Source organism: Penicillium chrysogenum (assembly GCF_028827035.1).
Source record: "Penicillium chrysogenum strain IBT 35668 chromosome Unknown utg000001l_segment0_segment0, whole genome shotgun sequence".
NCBI lineage: Eukaryota > Fungi > Ascomycota > Eurotiomycetes > Eurotiales > Aspergillaceae > Penicillium > Penicillium chrysogenum.
This window is the reverse complement of record NW_026622749.1, coordinates 2,333,782-2,349,184: the sequence shown is the minus strand read 5'-3', so window position 1 is coordinate 2,349,184 and position 15,403 is coordinate 2,333,782. Positions and strand designations below refer to the sequence as shown.

The 15,403-nt window shown below is 51.4% G+C and overlaps 2 protein-coding genes across 2 annotated transcripts; one reads left to right on the top strand and one right to left on the bottom strand.

Moving 5' to 3' along the window:
- Positions 1–189: 189 nt before the first annotated feature.
- On the top strand, positions 190–1,696 carry N7489_000945 (survival factor 1 family protein; the record flags this gene model as incomplete). The annotated part of the gene is made up of 5 exons (XM_056706700.1): positions 190–209; positions 268–483; positions 568–992; positions 1,052–1,428; positions 1,497–1,696. 5 exons carry the CDS (start codon positions 190–192, stop codon positions 1,593–1,595), a joined length of 1,137 nt encoding a protein of 378 aa, XP_056571002.1. The 3' UTR covers positions 1,596–1,696.
- A 401-nt stretch (positions 1,697–2,097) lies between these two features.
- N7489_000944 (uncharacterized protein) lies at positions 2,098–15,246 on the bottom strand (the record flags this gene model as incomplete). The annotated part of the gene is made up of 3 exons (XM_056706699.1): positions 2,098–2,544; positions 2,601–14,899; positions 14,964–15,246. The coding sequence occupies 3 exons, from the start codon at positions 15,244–15,246 to the stop codon at positions 2,098–2,100; spliced, it is 13,029 nt and encodes a 4,342-aa protein (XP_056571001.1).
- Between the last annotated feature and the right edge of the window lie 157 nt (positions 15,247–15,403).

Sequence of the window (15,403 nt, the reverse complement as noted above, 5' to 3'; positions counted from 1 at the left end):
TCTACTTTCGATTGTCTTTCCTTTGAATCCACCATCTGAAGTGCATCTCCCTCTCATCCGGCGAGTCCCATTGACATCCGAACTAGAACTCTCTCGGGCCCCGCGCGTCGATCTCCCCTTCACCTCCCTTTTCCTTTTTCTTTCTTCTCTATTTCTTTTAAAAAAATTAATTCCAAACTTATCAAAATCATGAACTGGTTAAAGTCGACGTATGTTCCGATCGACTCTTCTCTGTTGTGGTTACACTGACCGATTTCATGTGGGTAGTCTCTCCGCCGTGGTGGGCACCGAGGAGCCCATCTATGGCCCAGAGGCCCTCCAATCTGTTGCGAAGCAGACCGAGACCACTCCCTTCTCCGAAGTGAACAAGGAAATTTTGCGCTGGCGCGCATACTCCTACACCAATGTGGAAACCCAGACCTTCTACATCATGGCCGACAACGGGACGGTGGTGTTCGTTCAGGTCATCTACAGCAACATTGTGTAAGGAACTACTCGAAGCTTGGAGCTCCCACTCTGAAATTAAGACCTGCAGCAGCTGACTCTGACTCTTGATCCCCATTACAGCGGAATTCACACCACCGCCCAGTTCAACGTGAAGATCTTCGACCTCAGCGGAAAGGGTGACAACAAATGGTTCTCGGACCCGCTCTCTAACTTCATGTTCGACGAGAATATGCTCTCCTTCGGCGCCGACAACCTGTCGCTGACCCTCAACGAGGTGGGTGACTCATACACCATCAAGTCCACCGTCAACAGCGGCGCCCAGGTGGATATTAAGTTCTCCCGGACCGCACCCGGTTTCGTCGTCGGCAAGGATGGAACCTCATACTTCGGAACTGACCCCAAGAACCCATGGGGCTCCATGCGTCACGCTTTCTGGCCCCGCTGTGCTGTCGAGGGTACCATCGCCACCAAGGATCAGACCTACGACCTGGGCGGTCGTGGTGTCTTCATCATGGCTCTGCAGGGCATGAAGCCTCACCACGCTGGTACGGAGCCCTCTACAGGAACGAACAAGCAGAATCACCCCATGCTAACAAACGCATAGCCGCCCGCTGGAACTTCATTAACTTCCAGACCCCCACCTACTCCGCCGTCATGATGGAGTACACCACTCCCCCTTCCTACGGTTCCACCACGGTCAACGTCGGTGGTATCGTCAAGGACGGCGAGATCATCTACGCCGGCACAACCAACTCAGTGGCTCACACAGAAACCGGCCAGGACGAGGGCAGTGACTGGCCCGCGCCCAAGTCCATCAAGTGGGAGTGGAGCGGCAAGACAACCGACGACAAGGCGCTCACAGCCGAGGTGAACGGCGCCCTTGGTTCGCGACTGGACCGCATCGACGTTATGGCCGAGGTGCCAGGCTTCATTAAGAGCATTGCTGGCAGTGTTGCCGGTACTCGGCCGTACATCTTCCAGGTATGCACCTTTTTCGCTTCCGAATTTCTTGTGTAATGGCAAAAGAACAACATCTAACTCTCGCACAGTACTCGCCCCAGGAGAAGCTTTCATTGAAGCTGAAGCTCGGCGATGAGGAGATCACCGAGGAGGGAACCATGTTCTCCGAGTCCACCTTCATCTCGTAAAGGCCCCGCTTAACTCGCGTACATAGGACCTCATTCTCCCCTGCGGGACCTGATTGTTGGCGTTCATTGTGATGATTTTCGTGATGCTACATTTATGTCTAAAGGGATCGGCTTAACTTCTTTCCTCATGCGGACCAGATAATCCACAGACTGTATACATGATACTTAATGCTATTTTGACAATATCCTGAAAGCACCTAGGTACATACGTAGATACCGAGGGTGGTGAAAAGTACACTCGAGTTCATTGGGACTCGTAATAGAATGATACATGTAGGATGCGACGAGGTGAAAGTTACAAGTGATTGTACAGCAAAGATCGGACATTTCCGATGCTGATGTTCAAAATAAGAGTAAAATGTACAAAGGAAAATGCAAAGCTGGATATAGTACAATTGAACTCAGAACAAGCCACCAGCAGTGTTTACCGCCAACAGTAGAACCAAAAACACAAGCTTTCTAGGAACCTTCAGAAGGACGAAGTAAAAAGAACAGGTACAGATCAGTTATCGACCATCAACTGCTCTCCTTCATCAAGAAGAGTCGTAACCCGCGAGAGATCAGAAATCATCTTACGGCCATGGCCGACCAGCAAGAGCTTCTCGGCATTGGCAGGGAGACCCAGGTAGGTAGGGGGCTCACGCTCCGGCAGGTTGTTAACCCAGGCGACGAAGTCGCGCATACTAGTTGTGTCCGGCAGCGTCAAAAGGTCGTCGTTCTCAACACCCGAGACGAGCTTATAGCCGTCTTCGAAGGCGGCTGGTGTAAGGAAGCTATTGACCAGGTTCTCGAGCTGCTGGTAGTCGCCTGCATCGTCGATTTTACCACCGTACATCTCTGCGACAAGGGTGCGGATCATCTCCCACGGAATCTTCTGCGGAGCAACGTTGGAACGGCCTTGGGACACTGAATCGACCCAGTGGTCGATGATGTAGGCAGAGCATTCGTACTGGAGGTAAAATGTTAGCGTCTTTTATGAAGAATAATTGGATGTAGGGTACTTACGTCGCTGTCGTTGAACTCCCAGAAGCCCTTCCATCCAAGACTTGGTGCATAGCGGAGTCTTTCCTGCACGACGGCGTGCAAGAAGCAGAGCAAGAGATAGACACGGGCTTTTTCGACGGGAGCCTTGCTGGCTCGGACATTCAGTGAGGAGAGGGAATCCTTCATGTTTGCACGCACGCCGGCGGGCTGTTCGTACATCAACACACGTGAGGCCCGGATCAAATTGACAGGGATCTTAGGGCTGGACTCCATGGACAAGAAGAGGCGGAATTCCTTGTGTGGCTTGAGGGAATCCAGTCGCTTCTCCAGACTCTGTAGCCAAGCGGGCGCCAGATGGACGTTCTTGACCAGCACCCAGTTACCGACTGCGGCTGCGTTGCTGATGGCCTTGTCGGCGCTTTCGAGACCTTCGTTAGAACCCATGGCGATGTTGGCGCATGTTGCGCGTGTGGCTTCGACAAGAGCGTCGACCTTGTAACTGGCATCGAAGCCAGGGCTGGAGCTGAGCGCGATGGGCCTGGTTGCAGTGACTTGGTCAACTACATCCTTTAAATCGGCACCGCCCTCGAAGAGCTCGCGGCCGAACACTGCCCCGATGAAACGCTCGGCGGTGGGCACAAATCGGTCCATGCGGCAAATCTTGACAAGGAGCAAGGACCGAAGGAGCTGGTCGAGTTGCGAGACACTCTCGTCCCACATAACCGGAATGAAGTTCTCTGCAAGCTCGTCGCCGAGGAAGTGATCCCACTGTTCTTGTGTGACATTTGGAACATGCTCTTTGAAGAGGGACATGTTGGCCAACTTCGTCATCACTGGGTCGCGGGCGTCCACGACAGTTGAAAGATCCGTGCCCTCTACTGTCTCATCTAGGACGCGGTCAAGAATGGTCCTGTCCATAGGGAAGGGAGTAGCTTGAGCAAGCAGGATGGCAAGTGTGATGCGATCCTTTTGAACGAGACCCAGCGAGGTTCGTTGGTAGGTGTTGATAAACAAGTCCCTAAGAATAATTTCGACACGCGCAGCATGGTCCTTCTCTTGAGCAAGGCGTTTGTTCTGGTAGAGAACAGAGTTGAAAATATCGACAAAGTACTGCAGAGAGAACTGGTAGAAGTGGTTGATGTGGTGAAGCTGTTCTAGTACCGCAAAGACGGCACTGCATGAACGGGCAATAATGCTGTAGTTCTGCGTAACGTTGTCGACCTCGAGCATAACACCTTCGGTCTGGTCCATCTTCAGAGAAATATCGGCAGCCTCCTTCTTGAGTGTCTCCAGAGTCTCAATGACATTGTCATCATCGAGAATGTTACCACGGGACTCGTTGAGAGCTTGCAAAAGACGCTTCTCAAGTTGTCGAAGGTGAACCTTGAACTCTCCTTGCATCTTGACGAGATTGTTGCGGCGTTCATCCACATCGGGCCGCTCGAATTTCAGGACATCATTCAAAGACTGTGTTTGCAAGCTGCTCTGGGTGACAGTGAAGTTGACGAAGGTGGTACGACTGCAAATATCCGGCGGGAACGAGGCAGATGGATCCCGGGTCGATAGGAAGAGCTTGAAGGATGGCGAGAAATCGATTTCTTGCTTGCCCAATTGAATGAGGACGCGGCCACCAGTCTTCTGGTATTCCTTGTTGAGAACGTGATTGAGAATAGGATCCAGGTGCTCGGCATCCTGGATAAGAATGGGGTTTCCGAAACGCAACGCGCTCTCCAATTGCTTGACAAAGGAATCGTCCAAGAAGCTCGTGACAGTAAGCTTGCGTTCTTTGCTTTCCTTCTGTAAGAATTCTGTAATACGACCAGATGGATCAACAATAAGCGGGTATCTGTTGAATCTCTTGAGAATGATGGCGTTCTCTGTGCAAAGGTCATCGACGGGAAGAGAATGACTCTGCCAGGTTAGACGCTCATCAGCATTGGACAAGTATTCCGTGATGGGGTTGTGGGGCTTGAAGTGAATGCCGGAGGCCCCCAGTTGGTGGAGCCAGTCCTCAGTCATTGCCTTACGGAATTGCTGATCGTACAGACCAGCATATGCAAGGAATGCAGCTGCAATGAGGACATCACCAACAAGGGTGCTGATCTGAGTTTCGAATGACTTGCTCCCGTCTTCCCAGCGGACACGCTCAGAGGACAAACTATCAAGCAAACGAACACTGCGGTCGACCTTGAACTGAACTCGGGCCATCTCGGTCTTGATTGCCTGCGTCTCACTGATAAGGGCCGCGTACTCGGCCTTGTAGGTAGCGATGCTGCTTTCAAGGTCGTTGATGGTATTTTCGATGGCCTGAGCTTCGGCCTTGGTTTGCAGGGCCTGCTCCTCGAGTTGATCCACCTCCTCGCGCAGAGGGCCAACACGATCAAGAATAGCAGAGTAGTTAACCTGGGCTTCGACCCATTGCACCAGAGGACCACAAGCCTTACTAGCGCGGTTGACTCGCTCATATGTGAAGTCTTCCTTCGAGAGGAACTCATTCTGCATCTTGGTACGGTGCCTCCGCGTCATCTGGCGCTCATTGTCGTAGTTGACGATACTGGCAATGAAATCATCCCGACGAATGAGACCTTGGATTGTTTTCCAACTGTCGACGGTATGACCGAGGAGTGTGCATACGGCTTCCAGGGCAAGTCGGACGCTGGCCGGAGGGTTACCCATGGATCGAACTTCCGTGAGGTGTTGACGCTTGATGTTGCTGACACTCTTTTGGGCTTCCAGGACGGCGGGTTCAGCCCGGGCCAGGTCATTCAGGACAACTTCTTTCCGGGTTGCAACTTCCTTCTCCTGTATCTCCAACGCTGCCTGTACTTCCAACGAAACGTGCTTCCGCTGTTCTGCCTCCTGCTGGTCAGCGACCATACGCTGCAATTTCTCGTTTGCTTCCGTGTCTTTCTTCTCCAATTGTGTCTTCTTTTCTGCGAGGCTAGCTCGAAGGTCGCTCACTTTGTCGACGGTGTCGTGAAGTTTTTCGAGTCCAATGTTCAAGTGACGCTGTTGTTCCTCGAGATCCTCGCGCTTCTCGTTGAATAGCCTGACGTACTGCGCAACAAAGTCGAGATAATGGCGCGGGGTGAGGAAAGTCGCCCGGCCCTGTTGCTTCTGAAGCCGCCCATTGAAGCGATGCAAAGAGTGGTGGATATACACCATGGAATTGACAACAGTGTCTCTGTGTGATGCCGGGAGAGCCAACTCGCGGTACGCCACTGGGATGCTATCGGGCGAGACGAAGTTTGGCTTGTCCAGATCGACCGATTGAGTGAGCTCGGAGCCAACCTGGAACAGGGCTTGGTCAGACCAGTCGCCCATCCAGTTCAGCACACAACGGTTGAACAATGCGGGACTAGTAGCTGCCTTCGAAGATAGGCCCTCCTCTGGCGGGTTCATGGTAAACACAACGTGCAGGTTCTTCACAATTTGCGACGTGAACCACTTGTATAGCTCCTCCTGGGAATCGAGGAGCAAGCCTTGACGCTGGGCACCCTCTTTACAAGCAGTCATCAAGGAGGAGAATTCATCGCCCTCGAAGAGACCAGGGACTTCTGCGTTTGCAAGCAAAGTGTTCATGCGTTCCAGGAACCCAGAGTCAAGGACGTTTGATTCGTCCATAATGAAACAGATCTTTTCGCCCTTACATCCTGCCCGGCGAAGAACGCTGCGAAGATCATCATCGAAATCTTCCGAAGAGTACTTTCCGTGTACCTTGATCTGGAAGACCTTCAGACCATTCATCCAAGCGACGAAGCGAGATAGGGTTGTCTTTCCACTTCCGCTCACGCCGATAAGAATGAGATGACCTTGGGGCTGGCGGAAGACTCGATCGATACGTAGCGCGTGCTCAAGGACATCGTTGAACAACACAAGCGGAACATCCACCTCTTCTTCGCAGAAGGTTCTTAGTCGCGCCTTCACAAAGTCACGTAGACTCTCCTGTTCGACAGGCACGTAGTTCTTAGACAGCCAGTTGGAGAACAGGATCGGGCCTTTGAGTGCTTCTTGGTCATCGATTGTAGGGAAATGTTCCAAGGCAATCCGGCGAATAGCGTCTGCAGTCCAGGCTCTCTCGTCTTCATCCACGAGTCTGTCCTGGAATAGACGCAGGGCTTCGTGCGCCCAAATGCGGACCAGGCCTTCAACAGTAAGAGTTTCAAGTGGCTTGATGGCCTCGTACAAACCGCGAACCCATCTGGTGAGCTCACGAGGCGAGTACACGTAGTGTGGCTGGATTTGGGGAGTGAATCGGGATTGGGACTCGAGGTAGAACTGAACCATAGCCCTAGTGAGGGCCTCGGAGTATCCACGTAGCAACGGAAGGATCTTGAGCACAGCAGAGTTGAACGTGCCATAAATCTGGTTGAGAGAGATTTCACCGGGGTAGTCAACCATGATTAGGGGCGCGTGACGCAGGAATCTCTCGGCCATCGGCGTACGACCAGCATCCGTAGGAGGGTTACAGGCACCAACAAATTGAATGCGATCCAGAGTGACCCATGTCTTATCAGTTGTTCTCCAGAAGCCATTCTGCTCCACAAGTTGGCGCAGGAAGGAGATAGCGCGCTGAGTGCCATAGCGATCAGGGGCTGGAAGGTTGATTTCGTCACAGAAAATGACAAGCCAGCGGCCGATCTGGTTCGGAGACATTACCACGCCATTAAGAGTCTTCTTGTACTCACAGTACTGCTCAAAGGTCTTGATCAAGAGGTCAGGTGTGGTGGCACTCGAGAAGTTGAGACCGACAACCTCCATGTTCGGGAGCTTACGGAGCGCGGCGAACAATGTCATGGTCTTACCGGATCCAGGAGGACCACAAAGCAACAAGGGCTTATGCTCAGCAAGCCACGAGTATAGCACATCCTCATGGCGGACAGTATCGACCGTGGGAATGATGACGTCGGTTTGAGTGACGGAATGTGTGTTTATATCAATCGTGGGCACCTGTGAATGCCAGCTGGTCCAGTCAGACTTGGGAAGAATGACATCGTAGTCAATAAGGGATGAATCTCCGTCCGGCGGAAGATCGATAGTAGACATTCCGGTGATGTATTTTCCAAATGCCTTGCGGTCACTTAGTGGGCAATCACCGGTGAAAGACCAGACCAGTGTCAGAAGAAGCTTCTTGGACATATAGGACTCGATCTGTTCAGGGTCCAGAGGGAAATCTGGATGCTGGACATTGTATTCGAGGATGTTTCGGCAGGCCTTGTTCAACAAGCTGAAGAGAGTGTTGAGAGCACGGATATCCGTAAACTCCATGATATGGTTGTATTTCTTTGCTTCCTCCAAAGCCTTAAGAACCAGGTCATCAACTTCCAAGAACTGTTTGAGAATTGTTGCAACTGTGTCCTGGGCATCCTGTGTCCGGACTGCTGCTGTTCCAGCAGGTGCGCTGTCCTCATCCAGGTCTTCGAATGTCTTCGTCCTGAGGCTTTCAACATAGTTGGAAATCATCATGGTTGGAGTGACAGTGTCGGCATTGAACCACACCATACCGCAACGACTGACAGTGGCAAGCGTGGCATACTTCAAGCTTTCAACTTCGAACATAATGCGAACATTGGGAGGCAGGTTGAGACGTTCTCCATTGGGAAGAGTGAGAAGTTTGTTGTCATCTAGAACACTGTTCAAGTTCTCAACCCACTCAGGATCAACATCTCCGTCGAAAACAATCCAATGGCGTTTGCTGTCCTCGCCTCGCAGGTTGTCCACGATCTTTCTAAGGATTCCGGTAAAGAGGCCGTCCGTCCATTCGCGGGTAGTGCTGTCAAGGTTACCATAGAGAGACTCCTTAGACATGACCTTGGAGTCGATGATGTGGGAGACCCCCTCAATGCCCTCAACGCGCTGCATCGCTTGCAGTAGAATTTTCCAGGCAGCCGATTTACCGGCACCCGACTTGCCAACCATCATGACACCGTGGTGGATGCATTGGATTTGGTAGAGTTGCAGTGCCTTAGTGATCCACATCTCACTGTCGACGAGATGTTGCTCTTTGGTAGCAATATCACGGATCGCCTGGGTGAGTTTCTCGAAGTTGGCAGGCACATAATCCACGCCAGCAAAGTCTTCCACCTGAATTTCCATCATGATTTCCACGTCTTCTCTGATAAGCTTAGGAGCGATTGTCTCCCGGAGACTTTGGACAATAATTTGAGGCTCGATGACATCGTCGGGGCCTAGCTCCCCTTCGGCGTTGGCAAGACGAGCGCGCTTAAGGCCACCGGAGCTAACAAGCACACTCTTCAATGCACGGAGCCCAAAGTCGTAGTGAGCCTGTTTCGAGAGTCGGGAAGCACAGTGGTCGAAGAAGGGAACTGTCTGCTTGGAGAGAGGCTTGGCCTGCTTGAAACCTTGGGAGAAAAGCATCACTTCCGCAATTAGTTCCTTATCAGGTTTAGACATGGCAACACTGCGGAACAGCTTCTTCAAGTTGTCTGGCAAGTTGGAACGGCCAGCGTAACCAGGGTTCATGGTAATGAAAATTCCGGTGTTGGAGTTCACAGCGAGTCGTCTTCCAACGAGTTCAATTTGGGACTTCTCACCCTCTCCGCCAGCCTTCAGACCAATTTGGATGTTCTGAATCTGCTGGGAGACAGCTGACAGAATACGTTCCTCCAGACGGTTAAACTCGTCAAAGCAACCCCACGCGCCGACCTGGCAGATACCGAGGAAAATCCGGCCCATTGCTTGGAAATCGAATGTGTCATCACAACAGAAGACAAGGGTGAAACGTCCAAGTTGCAGGCCCAATGCTTTGACTGACTCAGTTTTTCCGGTACCAGCAGGGCCATACGGTGAGCCACCCAGTCGCTGGCAAAGAGCCTGAGTAAGGGTGAGGAAACAACGATCTGTGAGAGGCGTGCGGACAAGACGCTCAGGCACACCCAGATACTCGAATCCGTAGGCGAGCTTAGCGTTGGCCATGTGGACATACAGGCGCTCCAAGAAATCGACTGAATTATTGAAGACATAGCGCATCTGCAGAAGCCAATGGTAGTGCGTGGGTGTCGTAGCATTAAGACTTATGAGTTTCGAGATGCAATCGCGCTGGTGAACGAATTCCGTGATCATATGCTCACACTTCTTGCGAGTGATCGGATCGAGTTCACCAAGCACCGTGGCAGCCAGCAATTCAAGTATCCGAACTTCGGAACCGTGCAACGCGGGGAGAGTTGTACCTCCTTCTTCCAAGGAATGTTGCACTGCGTTGGTCCAAGTGACCTGACTGGCGAGGACCACAATCTGAGCCGGGTAGTTAGATAAGAAGTCACTGAAAGCCGTTCGGTCCACATCGCTGCTATGGTAAAGAACTCCGAATTGTTCAACAGCCTCGCCGAGAAGCTCCGCCAGAGTCAACTTCATGCTTGTCTCTAGCGCGGAAAGCCAGTCATTGATCCGAGGAGTCTTGAGGAGGTTGACCTCTTTCTTCAAACGGACTTCTTCGCCCTCCTTGGAGGTGAATGCGACAATGTTGTTATCGTCATCCATGACAAGGCCTGACATTCCAGCAAACATCTTCTTGAAATGCTTCGCGACGCGGAAGATGTCATTACTGTTACCAATAATCTCCAACAGATCCTCATCTCCAACAAAGTAGAAGCGAGGGAACGAGACACGTTCACGCTCCAAGTATTCACCAAGCGCCTTTTGGATTTTGTTGAGCAAATCAGCCAGTCTCTCCAAGGACTTCTGTACGTCGACAATTGCGAGAATATCCAAAACGAAGGGAGACTTGTAAACCTTCTTCATGACAGTAAAGAATTCGGAATTGATATTCTGGAAACGACCCGATTCCAAAGGAAGAAGATGCTTGATGTCGGCGTTGCCGGTGAATACGCCTTCTAGATAGACCCATTGTCGCTGGACATCGATCCAGACGTCGAAAAGAACATGGACTCGGTTCAGTTTATCCTCCCATGCTGTAGCTTCTTCTTCGAATTCTTTGTAGTACGGAGAATGTCTCATGGCCTGGAGGGAGTTCAGATTCTCGCTGCACTTGGCAAAAAGATCGTCAAAGCCTTTGATCAGGCGGCATTTGTTCTGATAGTGGACCAGGTCCAGAGAATAGTTTTGCCAAGTCTCGCGAACAGACTTCAGGAATTCCTCTAATGCCATCTCACCCTGTGCCTGTGCGATGATACCACGAATGATGGAATCGCTTGACGCGAGTTGCAGATCCCAGACATCACCAAGAGTCAAAGAGACAAGAGAGAAACGCTTGTCGGGTTTAAGACTCTTGTAAATCTTGTGCCAGTGTCTTTCCTTGACGGCTTCAGATTTCATATCTGACAAAAGGGAGTTGACTTTCAGCAACTGCCGAAGAACATTCTGAATGTGCTCAAAGGCAGCATATTGTCTCATGCGACTGGGCATCTCCTTGGTCATTTTGATCAAATTGTCGAGAGACTGTCGGAGTTTTCTAGGTTGCACGCTGGTCCACAGCCCATCGCGCAGGTCATTAAGGCTATTCCAGATAGTCGCTAGAGCAGCCCAGACAGACATAAAGTCCTGGACCTCCTCAAGGATGGGGGGCAGTGATGACTCGGAACTTGGGGGAAGATCAAGAGCTTCCTTGGCCTTTGACACCATCTCAAACTCAGACTGGAGAGCCTCGAGGCGAGACTGGAAAGAGCTCAGGGTGCGAGATGCTTCTTCAGGTGGAATGGTGCCAGATACCGGCTTCTCATCATTCCATTGGCCAATAACCTCAGCAATCTTGCCGGCAATGACGTGGTCTTCAGCGCTAATCTTTGCACGCAGGCCTTCGGTTTGCTCGTTGACGATTTTGCTCTTGCGGCTAAGCAGCTCGTTGAGGGCTGCCCATTCACCGTCAACATTCTCAACATGAAGCCAGTCATACGGGAACTGGTAGCGTTGGCGGGCGAGTGTGGTTTGACCTTGGCGGAAGAGATCGACCTCGGGCTCCCAGACTCGAGTCTTCCGTTTGCACTGCTGAACAATGGTAATGAAAGACACGGCATGCGCCGTCGAAGAGGCCTCCAGGGTTTGGCCTTCCAAGTCCCTGCGGGCAGCAGCAATCTCGGAATGAACCTCTCTCATGCGGCCACCAAGCTTGGATCCGAACTTTACGAGGATCTCGTGCTGCCACTGGTCGTATTTGGCATTGACCTTGGTTTGAACTTGCTCGTAATCAATCCTGATGTTTCCGAAGCCGCGGCTGACTTCAGAAGTATCGAATGTAGCCCGGCTCTTTCTGATTTCCTGAAGAAGCTGAAGCCACTGAGACAGATCATCTCCCAGGATCTCGTAGACCTGCTCAGACCGAAGATCCCAAAGTGATTGGAACTGCAGCCACTTATCGACATACTCGGAAACATCCTTTACTCTCGACTCGACGACATTGTAGACTTCGTTGAGCTCATCGGTACAAGTTTGCGGGAGGCTGGAGAAACAGACTTCGGACAGGCGAACATTTTGCACGACGATGGAGATCTGATAACGCGAGGGCTTGATCTTTTCTAGATTGCAAATTACACCGAGCCATGCATCAAAGTGGGAGAACCAGCTTGCACGTGCGAATTGCAACGGTGGATCCAGGTGGAGGACTTGGTTTTTCATCAGAATCTCGTGGAAGAGTTCAGGGAACTGAATCTTGTAATTCAAAGCATCCGTCTCGGCCGCCGCCAGTTGATGATGAGAAGTGGTCGAGTTTTCATTGTTGGTACCTTGGAACGTGGTGATCCACTCACGCACAGCGCGAAGAAGTCGATCACGCAGAATTGACTCAATCTTTCCATTAAGCTCAGCAACCCAGTATCCAAGGTTCACGTAGTTTTCCAGGTTAAGCTTATCAACAGCAACTTGGATGCTGTCCAAGCGTTGCTTGAAAGCTGATGCGTCGTATGGGCATGTCTTGAGTTCATGGATCGATTTCTGGATGTTCTCGTTGATGGTGTCAAGGACAGTAGTTTTTGTCTGAAGTGTAGATGCTGAAATGGCAAACTCGCGCACAAATTGAACATGCTTGCTTTCAGAACGACCAGGCAAAGACGCCTCGATGGCGCCATTTGCCAAAGCCGACTGCTTAACGTGCAGCTCATAAGAGTGGACAAAAGACTCCCAACGGAGAGGAATACCCTTAGCAACCATTATCTGTACATCGTTCATGTAGCCGTTGAGAAGCATATTGACATCGGTCATCGACGCGATTGCTCGATTCGTCTGCAACAGAGTACGGACACTTTCCATCAGACTGATAGCGTAGGGGTAAACACGCTTCGCCTCCTTGGAGATATTACTGACAGCATGAGGAACCTGAAAGTTGAGCCAGATAAGATTGCGGACCTCCTTGAAGAGGGCAATGATCTGAGCATCGAAATTGACTGCCAGCTCCAAAACGTTTCCTGCGGACCGGTTGCGCACGACATTAAACAGCCGTCCAGCGATTGTAAAATGGCGTCGTTGAACATCCCACAGCCATGACTCGAAGACAGGGCGGGTGTCGAGCTTCTTGCGGAACAAGTTACCCTCATTCTGCAACTTTTGGCCCTCGGCGTGTAGATGCCAGTTTTCACCGAGGACATTTTCGACCTTGCGCATGTAGCCATTAAGCTGATGTTCAATCTGGCGAGTCCAGATAATGGCACCCGACACGGGTGGCAGGTCCCGTAGTTGGGCCATAGCATGAGCCTCCGAATTACCGTACTGTTGCTTGAAGCGCTCATGTAAAGCACTGATGTCTCGCTTGACATTGTCAATAAGTTGCGTTTGATATTCGCCAATTGCACCTCGAATCTTAGGACGAACGAGAAGGGCGTTGAACTTCGAGAAAACACGGAACATCTCATTCGCATTCCTGGCGGTCGCCAAGCGGTCACGCAGGCGAGCAATGATAGAATTCTCAACGCGAGAAGTACGCTCACTGTAGGCAATTTCGGCCTGCTCCCAGGTGAGAGATCCCTCTGGTGAAACATCCAACACGTCCACGTTCTTGAGAGCAGCGTAGGCGTGCGCAACTTCCTCCACGGCATCAACATCACCAATCTCCTCGACGATCACAGCGCCGTCAGCGTCAACTCCAGCTCCACTCTCAGCAGATGAAGAGCTGTTGGGCCCGAGGACGTTGATAATGGTTTTCTGAAGTTGTTCATGGTTGATCCTGAAGGTGTCAACATACTTCACTCGTTCGCGGGTTTTGTCGTGTCTCGCATTGATTTTGATTGGAATGAATTTCTCGTTACGGCGCCGTGTCGATTCACGCGCAACGTTTGTGAATTCCTTCAAGTTCTCGTCCCAAGTACGCCAGATCGCTTGTGTGGTCTTCATCAAGGACCGGAACTCACGGTAATCCAGGTGCAAGATCGTACGTCCAGTGATAAGCTCATGGATCTTCTTATCAAGGTCCCCCGAGATGGCCTCGACAAGTGAAAGTGCCCGCTTGATAGGGTATGGGCAAATCTTCAACTTCTTATTCAGGTGAGTGAAAATCAAGTTCAGTGATTCCTGGACCTTTTGCAAGGAAGTCGCAGACAGGAGTTCATCGAGAGGGAAGTCTCGCATCAGCTGGTTGTACTTCTGGACCAATTCGGTGGCCTCTTTCAGCCCAGTGTCCGCCACGAAACTGAGGGTCGGCTGGTACCGTTTCGCATGGCGGAGAATGTCCATAGTCAGCCTAACACCCTCGCTTTGGAGCTGAGCATCGATTCCCTCCAGGGCAGCCTCTAGAGACAGCCAGAAGTTGATCTCGGGGGAAGCAGATTCACTGTCCGGGTCGCGGGTCATCTTAGTGATCGTCTGAATGGACCTAATCCAACCGTTCACGACATTCTGAATGCTGTTTGTGAAAGCGCTGCTCTCCAGTACAGTCGACGGGATCAACTCGACCGATGGTTTAATACTACGTGCTTCCGCATCCTTCAGAGCAGCCTGTACCACTTCGTGAAGAGGAAGGTTCAGAGCTGGGATCTCCACATTCTGCTGGAGGTGCATCAAACCCAGCTCCAAGTCTGCGAATCTCTTCTTTGTTCCCGGGATACCAGTCTTCGCCTCCGTGTCCGTCTTCGATTTCGTACCAGCTGCTATCTCCTGGCTGCGAGTGTACGATTCGAAATAAGGACTAAGACCATGGTGTATCATCAGATGTAAGATCTGGTAGGGCGACATGGAATTCCCCTGCTGAGCGGTGGTATTGCTGAGAGAAGCGGGACCAGGAAGATTCATGACTTGGACCTGCGATGCTATCGGGAGACTCATGTCGATTGGAGCAGGCCGTTTGATGATAGCCACCGAAGACACTGTTGTAGGAGCGGACGAGATATCGGAGGAGAGGTTGTAGACATATTGCACTGCTATTTCTTCCCGGCATAATTAGCATCATATCCTCCAACGCCTAAACACTTCGCTTTGACCTACCCTGGTCCTCCGTCTCGCCGTTGGTTTCCTCCATTGTCACAATATCCTTTTGAACATAGAGTGCGACTTGGGATTCCGAGGCGAATCGCGTACACCGTTGCAGTGTTTCATTGTATTTTGGTTCCGAAAGCAAGCTCCCAGCGCTTTCCAACTCGGACCTCTGGGCTCCCAGAGTTACCTGGAGCACTTCGGTCAAGTACTGAATTACCGCACCGGAATCGACCAAAGCTGCGGTCTCTGGTGCGGAGGCACCATTTGGCACGCCTGACGAGGCGACCTCCATTATGCCGAGATTATTATGACGAGTTCGAAATGTTCATCGGTGGTAAGGAACAATAGGAGCGCAGATCGGGTGGGTGTTTGAAGTGTTGAGATCGCGTCGAGCGGGAGTTGGGCGGGAAAACAGAGCAAAGGGATGGTAACAAAGGCTGGAAAGAAAG